The following is a 12,500-nucleotide window of genomic DNA, read 5'->3' as shown; positions in this document are numbered from 1 at the left end:
AAAAACGCACCTTAACTCTTACCTCTCGGGTGGTGTGGAAAAAGAGTCAAATGTAAAAAAAAAATTAAAAAATGGAGAGAGAGAGAGAGAGAGAGAGAGAGAGAGAGAGAGAGAGAGAGAGAGAGAGAGAGAGAGAGAGAGAGAGAGAGAGAGAGAGAGAGAGAGAGAGAATACTCTTAATTTGTATGGTTTGAATCACTTTTGTCTATTTATGTATGTATGTATGCATGTATCTGTGTGTGTGTGTGTGTGTGTGTGTGTGTGTGTGTGTGTGTGTGTGTGTGTGTGTGTGTGTGTGTGTGTGTAAGTGTGTGAAGGGAGAGGAGAAAAAAACATGTAACAAGAAAGGAATGCATGTCTGAATGAGGAGGAGGAAGTAATGAGGAAAAGGGTGGGAGAAACAGAAAAATTAAAGGAGAGAGAGAGAGAGAGAGAGAGAGAGAGAGAGAGAGAGAGAGAGAGAGAGAGAGAGAGAGAGAGAGAGAGAGAGAGAGAGAGAGAGAGAGAGAGAGAGAGAGAGAGAGAGAGAGAGAGAGAGAGAGAGAGAGAGAGAGAGAGAGAGAGAGAGAGAGAGAGAGAGAGAGAGAGAGAGAGAGAGAGAGAGAGAGAGAGAGAGAGAGAGAGAGAGAGAGAGAGAGAGAGAGAGAGAGAGAGAGAGAGAGAGAGAGAGAGAGAGAGAGAGAGAGAGAGAGAGAGAGAGAGAGAGAGAGAGAGAGAGAGAGAGAGAGAGAGAGAGAGAGAGAGAGAGAGAGAGAGAGAGAGAGAGAGAGAGAGAGAGAGAGAGAGAGAGAGAGAGAGAGAGAGAGAGAGAGAGAGAGAGAGAGAGAGAGAGAGAGAGAGAGAGAGAGAGAGAGAGAGAGAGAGAGAGAGAGAGAGAGAGAGAGAGAGAGAGAGAGAGAGAGAGAGAGAGAGAGAGAGAGAGAGAGGACAAAATTTCCCACTTCCGTACTAAGCCTTTAATTGCTGGTAGTAGACTTGGCATCGCCGCAAAAGGGAAAACCCCGTCTCGGGGCACCGCCAGGATGGACTCGATAGTTTGGGGATACTTTAGTATGATGTTTAGATACCATTATAGTGCACAGACTTATTTATTAGAGCTAATCTAATCTATGTTCAATTAGTATAAGTGCTTGCATAATGGAGTAGTTTAGAGTGATATATCATACATATGCATAAGCCTCAATAAAATGTATCCTTTCAAACATTTATTTTACATGAAGAAACTCAAACACACATTCTCTCTCTCTCTCTCTGCTATGTTATCTTGCAGTATTTGGCTCCCTAATGCATCAGTGCTAGACTTGATAATCACAAGCCACTATACCATGTTCGTGCTGCAGTCCAATGGTGATTATGTTCATGAGCCGGTCTGAAGGGGAGACGGCCGTGGCTTCTTGGTCCACAATGACGGCCAGCTCCTGTGCGAAGTTCTGATGGCCATCGTAGAACAGCTGGCTGCGGCAAACAGGGGATGTAAATATAATAATATCAATACTGCCTTTGGCACTAAAAAAAATATATTCTGAAAACAGAGACTGAGGAAATACATTTGCCAATGTATTGGTGACTGGCACCAGAAGAAACTAAAGACAAAAAACTTGTGAAAAGACTAAAAGAAAAGAATAAAACCAAGCATAATCAGCTTCCCGTTCATCCTCGTTTCTCTTGGAGCAGGGAGTTTGTTTTGCATCTCTGCGGTGAATTTGAACTCCAGTTTGTGTGTTTTGTGAGTGTGAGGCAAGTAGTTAGTGGTAGCTGTGGTGACAAGGCCACAGACAAGCAAAAAGTATCCCAAACTGTCTCCAAGCTGGCTCAGGAGTGGCCTGAAGACCCTTGGGCAGTATTACTAAACATTTTGTTGTCCAAATTCACCTATTTGACAAGGCTTATGTAGGAGTTTTGGGAATTTCCCACAGTAGCTTTATGACCCTGGTGGCAGTTTGACCCTTCTTCTGTACCATGAACCTAAAGAAACACTCATTAGAACCCGACTGACCCAATCTTTGACCTTTAGAAATAGCTGATGTGGGAAGCCAAAGTGGGAAACAAGTCACTCCGGCCTGCCCCACGTTCGACCCAAGCCACTCCATCCCCCTTGGGTGCGTGCGCGGGTATGAACGGGAGTTTGTATGGATGTTTTTTATTCATTCTTAGCAGGTGTCACCTGCGATAGGGTCACAGCCTACGCAGCTTGAGCTAATTTTTTTCAATTATCGTAAATTACCTGTGTTTCTCTGAGACTTGCAACAACTACACTTAATAAAAATGTAGCTGATCATTCTCATTGTTTTATTTATTGGTAAACGAGAGAAAATATAAATTCATATTTATCAACAATAGTGTCACTTATTGTATTGAAGTGTAATTGTTATAAGCCCCAGAGAAACACTGGTAATTTACGATAATTGAAAGAATGGCTCAAGCTGCGTGGGACCTGTGACCATATACCCGCTAGTCTGTTAGTGCAGGCAAAGCACACATTCCTCTCTATATCCCTGCTGTGCAAAGAAGCCAAGAACGTACATATTCAGGTGTGGCTGGTCCAGGACGGCAAGCTGTCATGCTATCAGCGATGGAAATATCGTTCTATGCAAGGTGCAAGGTTAGAAAAAGTACGACCAACATAGGGTTACAACTGACCAATTACTGAAAGCTTGCTCCAGACTGAGTGGACCAACCACCTAATTTATTTAGTTTCCTGTTTAGTTTGCTTTTAGTTTGAGTGCTTTATCTGTATTTTCAATACTCTACATTATTATTATTATTGTTTTAGGTTTTATCATGTGATTTTGTTGTTGATTTAAAACAGTAAAGTAAGAACATAGAATGACATATTTCCTCTACTCCATAAGCTTCTATATATTGATCTGCCTTTATGTATAGAACTCACATCCTCCTCTTCTTCTTCCTCTCCTCCTCCTCCTCCTCTGCACTGGTTGGCCTGTAAGAAGATATGGGATTGTCAGATGCTTCCAACTCTAACATTAACTACTTGCAAAGGCTAAAAAAAGAGATCAATTTGGTTCTAATGAGTGCTTCTGTACCATCAAGGTACAGAGGAAGGGTCACACTACCACCAGGGTCATTCAACTATCCCAGGAAATGCCCACAACTCCTATGAAAGCCTTGTCAAATATATGTTTTTAGGTTCACGGTACAGAGGAAGGGTCACACTACCATCAGGGTCATTAAACTACCCCTGGAAATGCCCACAACTTCTATGAAAGCCTTATCAAATATATGTTTTCTTAGGGTCATGGTACAGAGGAAGGGTCACACTACCATCAGGGTCATTAAACTACCCCTGGAAATGCCTAAAACTCCTAGGAAAGCCTTGTCAAATATGTGTTTTCGTTGGGTCATGGTACAGAGGAAGGGGCACACTACCACCAGGGTAGAGAGAGAGAGAGAGAGAGAGAGAGAGAGAGAGAGAGAGAGAGAGAGAGAGAGAGAGAGAGAGAGAGAGAGAGAGAGAGAGAGAGAGAGAGAGAGAGAGAGAGAGAGAGAGAGAGAGAACGAGAGAGAACGAGAGTGTGTGTGGCACTCCGGACTCATCTCCAAACTCCAGAGCGTGGGTGTTAGTGGCAGGCTCCTCCATCTCCTTCACAACTACCTCGAGGACAGATCGCTCAGTGTAATGGTGAACGGTCACACCTCAGGGGAGTATCCTATAAATGCTGGCGTCCCACAGGGTAGTGTCCTTGGACCATTTTTGTGGAATGTGTATTTCAATGATCTTCTCCACCTCATACCTGAAGCAAACACCTACGCGGATGACTGTACCCTCACATTCCCTTGCGACGGTACAGATCACTGTGCACCCGTCGCCCTTATCAACCAGGTTTTACAGACCGTCTCATCGTGGGGACATCGTTGGCAGGTTGACCTGGCACACGACAAGACACAGGTCATGCTGGTCTCAAGGCGACGCTGCCCCCCAGCCATCCCCACTCCCCCCATAATCCTACAAGGGAAGGTGCCGCCCTTGCAACAGTCTATCACTGTCCTCGGCGTGGAGGCAAACAACAGCCTGTCCTTCACCAGCCACGTCAGGAAGACTGCATCCAAGGCAGCAGGATGGCTGAACTGTGTCAGGCGTGTCTCCCACCTCCTTGATGCGAAGGGAGTGTCGAACCTTTATGCTGCCCAGGTTCGCTCCCTCATGGAATACGCCCCCCTGACATGGTCATCCTGCCCTCAATCATACCTGGGTCTTCTCGACAAGGTACAAAACCGCGCCCAACGGCTCATCTCTCAAAGGGCCGCCCCAAACCAGCAGCAACCCACTCCACTACATCCTCTTCAGCAGAGGCGAGACGTGGCTGGCCTGTGTACCATCTACAAGGTACACATGCAGGCTGCTCCCGCACCTCAACTCTCCGGCAAAAGTGGGCAACACCACACCCCCACGCCACCAGGGTCGCTCTGTCGAGGGAACACCAGCTCACCGTGCCCTTCGCCAGAACGGAGACTTTCCTCCGCTCATTCGTGCCCCGATATACTAGACTCTGGAACTGCCTGACAAGACACACTCACATTCACACATCCACTACACTCCACATTTTTAAAAAAGAAGTGAACACCTGGCTATTGTCTAATGTACACCACTAACTTAAACACTGTACTGTCCATTATCTTGTAACACAACTACAGATAGTTATTCGGAACCTTACTGGTAACTTTTAGTTGTCATGTACCACTTTATGTAATCATGCTAAGTAAATAAAAAAGAGAGAGAGAGAGAGAGAGAGAGAGAGAGAGAGAGAGAGAGAGAGAGAGAGAGAGAGAGAGAGAGAGAGAGAGAGAGAGAGAGAGAGAGAGAGAGAGAGAGAGAGAGAGAGAGAGAGAGAGAGAGAGGATAGGACTCCACCCAAAGATAGTGAGGGAGAAGATGTGGTACAGAGGAAGGACATCAGACTATTTAGCAACATGCCAAACCAAATCTTACAATCAGGTCTTACAGTATACAGATAGCAAGATTTATGCAGGCAAATCAACATACTACAGGAAGAGGAAGAGGAAGGAAGGGAGGAGGAGGAGGAAGAGGAAGAGGAAGAGAGATAAGGAAGAGGAGGAGGGAAAAGAGTTGGAAAGTTTGGTTTAGTGGGCAGTGCAACATCTGTGGTCATAAGAACATAAGAACATAAGAACGCAGGAGTCTGCAAGAGGCCGGTAGCCTGTACAAAGCATCTCCTTGCCTAAGCTCCCTGTGTATCTAACCCCACCTAACATCGCTGTCCATGAAGTGCTGAGAGAGAGAGACAGGAGGGAAGGAATAGGAGAAGGGAACAGTTGGAAAGTTTGTTTAGTTTAGTGGGCGCAACATCTGTGGTCATATGCTGGAGAGAGAGAGAGGGAAGGAATTATAGGAGAAGGAACAGTTGGAAAGTTTTGTTTAGTCGGCGCAACATCTGTGGTCACATGCCAGAGAGAGACAGGAGGGAAGGAATTATAGGAGAAGGAACAGTTGGAAAGTTTGGTTTAGTCAGCGCAACATCTGTGGTCACATGCCAGAGAGAGACAGGAGGAAGGAATTATAGAAGGAACAGTTGGAAAGTTTTGTTTAGCCGGCGCAACATCTGTGGTCACATGCCAGAGAGAGACAGGAGGGGAAGGAATTATAGGAGAAGGGAACAGACCCCAGGAGACGGGACACAACATCTGTGGTCATATGCCGGAGAGAGACAGGAGGGGAAGGAATTATAAGAGAAGGAAACAGACCCCAGGAGACGGGACACAACATCTGTGGTCATATGCCGGAGAGAGACAGAAGGGGAAGGAACTATAGAAGGGAACAGACCCCAGGAGACGGGACACAACATCTGTGGTCATATGCCGGAGAGAGACAGGAGGGGAAGGAATTATAAGAGAAGGGAACAGACCCCAGGAGACGGGACACAACATCTGTGGTCATATGCCGGAGACAGACAGAAGGGGAAGGAATTATAGGAGAAGGGAACAGACCCCAGGAGACGGGACACAACATCTGTGGTCATATGCCGGAGACAGACAGAAGGGGAAGGAATTATAAGAGAAGGAAACAGACCCCAGGAGACGGGACACAACATCTGTGGTCATATGCCGGAGAGAGACAGAAGGGGAAGGAATTATAAGAGAAGGAAACAGACCCCTGGAGACGGGCCACAACATCTGTGGTCAGATGCCTGAGAGAGACAGAAGGGGAAGGAATTATACGAGAAGGAAACAGACCCCAGGAGACGGGACACAACATCTGTGGTCATATGCCGGAGAGAGACAGAAGGGGAAGGAATTATAAGAGAAGGGAACAGACCCCAGGAGACGGGACACAACATCTGTGGTCATATGCCGGAGACAGACAGAAGGGGAAGGAATTATAGGAGAAGGGAACAGACCCCAGGAGACGGGACACACCATCTGCGGTCATATGCCTGAGAGAGACAGAAGGGGAAGGAATTATAGGAGAAGGGAACAGACCCCAGGAGACGGGACACAACATCTGTGGTCATATGCCGGAGACAGACAGAAGGGGAAGGAATTATAAGAGAAGGAAACAGACCCCAGGAGACGGGACACAACATCTGTGGTCATATGCCGGAGACAGACAGAAGGGGAAGGAACTATAGGAGAAGGGAACAGACCCCAGGAGACGGGACAAAACATCTGTGGTCATATGCCGGAGAGAGACAGAAGGGGAAGGAACTATAAGAGAAGGGAACAGACCCCAGGAGACGGGACACAACATCTGTGGTCATATGCCGGAGACAGACAGAAGGGGAAGGAACTATAAGAGAAGGGAACAGACCCCAGGAGACGGGACACAACAGCTGTGGTCATATGCCGGAGAGGGAAGTCTTCTACTTAACTACATTCCACTTTAGCCACTTGGAAGGGTGAATTAATCTTCTAGCTAACTTTTCGTGGGCCCAGTAGGCGTCTAGAGGCCCTAGAATAGGAGAAAATAGGGAATATACAAGAACATTTTTTTGAGCCATTACTCAGACCACTTCAAACTCAAAATGGCTCCTTTTTATATATCAATTTTTACGGTGTTTGACGTGACTACATTCCACTTGAGCCACTTGGAAGGGTGAATTAATCTTCTAGCTAACTTTACGTAGGCACAGTAGGCGTCTAGAGTCCTTAGAATAGGAGAAAATAAGAAAAATACGAGAGCACTTTTTTTTCCTACCTCGACCAGTGCCCCGCCATGTTGTCTGTGGACAGTTACCTAAACGCCTATTTCTCACCCCTTTTTTTTCAGACGTCTTCAAACGCCTAATAAACGTTCAAACATTACAAAGAAAATAATTAGAGACGAAAAATAGTCATTAGAAGCCTCTAGACGTGTTAATTATTAGGTAAACGTACATAGAGTTAGGCCTTGGGGTCGTATGCCAGCTAGGGAATTACATTATTTAGCCCCATAATTACTTTTTTAGACCTATTGTAAGGCCTGTATGGGGGTAATTATATATGGGGATAGTTATTGAACCTTCTGTGAGGCCCACTAGCTTGTAAATATGCGTAAATAGCTAGAATTTAATGTCTTATTGAATCTTTTTGGTCTTGAAATAGGTGAGCATCGCCCTGCGCATGTGTTTACGTTAAATAATTATGTCTTTTTAATGTCCCTATGACCCCCAGATAGGTTATAATGGAGGATATTTATTAGTTATTACTTATTAGACGCTTTTAGGGGGCTGAGGGAGCTTCTGAGGCCTAAACAAGGTGAATTTTGAGTCTTTGGGGTACAATTTTCCGTTATGGCTGGGACAAGTGAGCGAAGTTAAGTGAATATATACTTTGATAACTATAAAACTCGGCCCGTAATGACTAATTCCTACACACCAAAATACGTAAAAATAGACGCTCTTTAAAATGAGACTAAGCACAATACTGTAGCTATCGTAACAATGGCGTAAAAAATCAAAATCCTAAGGCAACTTGACGATAGCTAGTGCAAATTATCGCTCAAAAACGCCTGCAAGAGGAGGCACTTATATCCCTGCCGTGACCTAATGGCGGGTGTGTTAATGGCTTATTAGGGTCATATAAGTATTTGTAAACACGTAGTCATGTCCAGCGTACGACACTTTCTTTAACAAAAAAATTATTTATGCTTCCCTGGCGCCATGAAGCTATGAGTAATTATTTTTTTAGGATCGTAAGGGTAATAAAAAGATAAATCCCGTCATTGGAGGGCCGGAATCGGTATTTAGAGCAATGCTGATACAGTTCAAGGCGTCGAGTACGATACCTTGATGACCACTAGGTGCAAATAGATAGATAGATAGATAGATAGATAGATAGATACTTTATTCGTCAAATTGTGATACATTAAATTTTGTATACAAAATGAAATTCATTTTGGCTTAAGAGCTCCCTAGTAGTTATTTGTACATTAAAAATAAATAAAATCAATGAAGCAAAAAAAGCATTTAAAAACATTACTAAAAACGTTACTTGGGCTATTCATATAAAAATTGTATACATGCAGTAATAAGTTATTTCTACCTTTATCACAAACTATCATATACAGTTATTATGACTACTTACACCTAAAAGTTATAGTGATGATGGGTGGTTAAAGAGAACAATGCTTTCAGGTACAAATGACTTTCTGTACCCGTCAGTACGCTGCATGGCCAGAGCTAACCTTCCACCAGATCTTAGATATGTATAGCAATTATGTAGCGGATGAGTTATATCTTTCATAATCCCGTCTACTTGTTTCATCGTACCTGTCTGATAAAGATTATCTAGTGATATGGTCTATGCACCTAATTTTCCTGCATTTTTAACAATCCTTCCTAGCTTGTTTTTATCTTGATTGATAGTTTATCGTTGCAGGTAAACAACAAGGGAGAAGGGAGGAACATGCCATCCCAACCCCCAGGCAGGACAGAGTGTGATTATACAACTATTAATACATGTGTAGGTTACAGGTAAGCTTTCCATACCAGGCAGTGATTGAAAAGTTTAAAACTGATTCTAATGTTGATTTATAAAATAGGCTAATTATCACTTTATCCACACGTAGATTGCTCAAAATACGTACAAAGTGTAATCTTTGGTTGGATTTCCTTGGCACCATATCTGCATTAACACTGCCCTTTAACTGGTCATCGATCATAAAACCCAGATACTTATACTGGCTTACTCTCTCTACGTTTTCCTCCTCAATTTTTAATAGATCTGGTACGTGTTTATTTTTTAGAGAGAGAGAGAGAGAGAGAGAGAGAGAGAGAGAGAGAGAGAGAGAGAGAGAGAGAGAGAGAGAGAGATCACAGTCAAAATATATTAGTTCCCCCATGTCTAGAGAGAGAGAGAGAGATCCCACAGAGTTAAAATATATTAGTTCCCCCATGTCTAGAGAGAGAGAGAATTACATAGAATTACATAGAATTACGTAGAAATAAATATCAGACAATCACAGGGAGACAGTAACGCACAGAGAGAGAGAGAGAGAATTACATAGAATTACATATCAGACAATCACAGGTATACAGTAACGCACAAGAGAGAGAGAGAGAGAGAGGAAAAAAGGTTTATGAGAACAGAAAAAGATAAAAAAAGAGAAAAAAAGAAAATAAACATGGAAAACAACGATGAAAACAAGTAGATGAAGAACAAGAAGATAAAATAAATAAAAACACCTCAGAAAAAGAAGAAGAAGAAGAAGAAGAAGAAGACGAGTCAGTCTCCCGCGAAAATCACAGCTGACTTGGCCCGGTGGTAGTGTGACGCCGCGCAAAACTCAATCATTTTTACTTATTTTGCGCTAAGTACACGGTGCCAGCAAACCACAGTGCCACAGGAAGGATAAAAAGGGCCAGAGATTACGTGGGTGCCATATATAGACCTTGGGAGGCCCTAAATAAGGTAAAAAAACGGAGATAAAGTGAAGGGGAGGGAACATGGCGGCGGGTGAAAGAGGGGAGTTCACAGAAGTGCCAACGTTTTTTTTCGTGTTTTTGGGCATGTTACGTGTTCCCGAGTGCCACAGTGCCATCAAGGGAAGATGAAGGTGCCAGTGATGTTACAGTGCCAATCCTAGGTCCTGGAAAGCTCGGATAATGTGATAAATAGGACAAAATGAGAGAAGGGGAAAAATGGCGGGGGGGGAGAGTTGCAATGATATATTTTAAAGTTTTAGAGGGAATTACGTGTTCCCTAAGTGCCACAGTGCCATTGAGAGGGGAATATGGCGCCAGTGGTCTTGTAGTGCCATTCCTAGTGCCTGGAAAAGCTTGGATACGGTTTGAAATAAGAATGTCAAGGGAGGAAGTGAGGTAAGTTCTATTATTATTATTATTATTATTATTATTATTATTATTATTATTATTACTACTACTACTACTACTACTACTACTACTACTACTACTACTGCTATACTGCTATTACTATTATTATTATTACTATTATTATTATTATTATTATTATTATTATTATTATTATTATTATTATTATTATTATTATTATTATTACTACTACTACTACTACTACTACTACTACTACTACTACTACGTCTACTACTACTAATACTAATACTATTATTATTACTATTATTATTATTATTATTATTATTATTATTATTATTATTATTATTATTATTATTATTATTATTACTACTACTACTACTACGTCTACTACTACTAATACTAATACTATTATTATTACTATTATTATTATTATTATTATTATTATTATTATTATTATTATTATTATTATTATTATTATTACTACTACTACTACTACTACTACGTCTACTACTACTAATACTAATACTATTATTATTACTATTATTATTATTATTATTACCATTATTATTATTATTATTATTATTATTATTATTATTATTATTATTATTACTACTACTACTACTACTACTACTACTACTACTAATACTATTATTATTATTATTATTATTATTATTATTATTATTATTATTATTATTATTATTATTATTGCTAGAAAAAATCGTATGATCATAAGCCGTTGTAGAGAAGTGTTCGTGCTGGAAAAAGTGAGAAAATGAGTGAAAGTGTTGAAAATGACGTATATATTTAATTAATGGTGGTTAGTTTAGAAAGGAGGAATTATTATTATTATTATTACGAGAAAAGTGAAGATGAATTCGTAAGATTAAAAAGAGAGAAAATGATGGAAAGTATTGAAAATGACGTATTTAATTAATGCTGGTTAGTTTAGAAAAGAGGAATTATAATTATTACGAGAAAAAAAGGAAGATGATTTAGTCTATATATCTAAGGTAAAAAAATGTAGGGGTTTGTGTGTGTGTGGCAGATTCTCTCTATCAACTACTAGTAGAGTAGAAATACAACGTTTTGGAGTCTTCTGATTAATGTGTCTGTGTGTGTGTGTGTGTGTGTGATTGTGTGTGTAAATCTATGTAAATCCACCTCTCCTCTTCTGAAGGATATTAGGTGGCCAAGCTTGGGAGGTCATTCATATCAATTATTCATTTTTTTCTTAAGGATATTAGGTGAGAGAGCTTGGGGAGGTCATTCATATCAATTATTCATTTTTTCTCATTCTCCTCCTACTCCTCCTTCTCCTCCTCCTCCTCCTCTCCTCTTCTCTTTTCTCTTCTTTTTCTCATTCAAAGGTGATTCAACAACCTGCTGTACTGAGCGACCTTCTTGGAGTACCTGTAGTAGTAGTAGTAGTAGTAGTAAGTAATTAAAAAAAAATATTATTACTAACTCATTTTATTATCAGCATCATCATCATCATTATTATTATTAATATTAGTATTAATATTATTATTATACAGACTGATATAACGACCATTGGGTCCAATAATAAAGGAGAGAGAGATCGCAATCAGTACTCTCTCTCTCTCTCTATCTATCACACACACACACACACACACACACACACACACACACACTGACAGATATATAGATAGATATTTATTGACCACAAATATACATAAAACCAAAACATCATACATAAATTGGAAGTTATTTAAGAATGCTAATAATTCCGTTAATATAAGAACATTTCCAATTTCTAGTCCACATTCAGCACTTAAGTAAAATCTTTATATAGTCACTGAAATATACAGAGCTCTGGTGTCTTTACTGGCTAAAAAAATAGTTAAAAATATATTAAAGCTTTACAGTTTGATAATTATATGAAACTACTTAATTAAATAACGATGGAAGGCTTGTTATTAGGTCACAAGAAGAAGAGGAAGAGTGACGGGTGATATCCTCGTTACACACACACACACACACGCACACACACACGTCATCATTTGCTTTCATAATAAAATAAATAAACTTGGCTGGGACAGATTCCGACAAGCAGACGACAAAAGACACGGTACCTTGTCGAAATTCGGGTATGTCTTCAGGATATGGGATGTCTCATGATACCCGGATGTCTCATGACGCCACACCCTGGGCTTAACGACATTCAAAGTGGCCGTTAACACAAACACACACACACACACAACCACACACTGCTATTACTACTACTACTACTACTAC

At 41.2% G+C, this 12,500-nt stretch overlaps 1 protein-coding gene across 3 annotated transcripts in view; it reads right to left on the bottom strand.

The window, feature by feature from the left end:
- LOC126994103 (cleavage stimulation factor subunit 1-like) overlaps positions 1-7,227 on the bottom strand; it is a 10,731-nt gene extending 3,504 nt beyond the window's left edge. The window contains exons 1-2 of one of the 3 annotated variants that reach the window (XM_050853352.1): positions 7,172-7,227; positions 1,325-1,455 (exon numbers count right to left, since the gene is read on the bottom strand). In XM_050853352.1, coding sequence (XP_050709309.1) covers positions 1,325-1,455; positions 7,172-7,191 — 151 coding nt within the window. In that variant the 5' untranslated portion in view covers positions 7,192-7,227. Of the gene's footprint in view, positions 1-1,324; positions 1,456-2,890; positions 3,001-6,784; positions 7,026-7,171 lie in introns of those variants that run through there. The other 2 variants (XM_050853351.1, XM_050853350.1) reach the window with 2 other exon arrangements.
- Between the last annotated feature and the right edge of the window lie 5,273 nt (positions 7,228-12,500).

The sequence above is a fragment of the Eriocheir sinensis genome, unplaced genomic scaffold (assembly GCF_024679095.1).
Source record: "Eriocheir sinensis breed Jianghai 21 unplaced genomic scaffold, ASM2467909v1 Scaffold721, whole genome shotgun sequence".
NCBI lineage: Eukaryota > Metazoa > Arthropoda > Malacostraca > Decapoda > Varunidae > Eriocheir > Eriocheir sinensis.
Note: the sequence above shows the minus strand (reverse complement) of the source record. Positions and strands in the feature narration are given on the sequence as shown.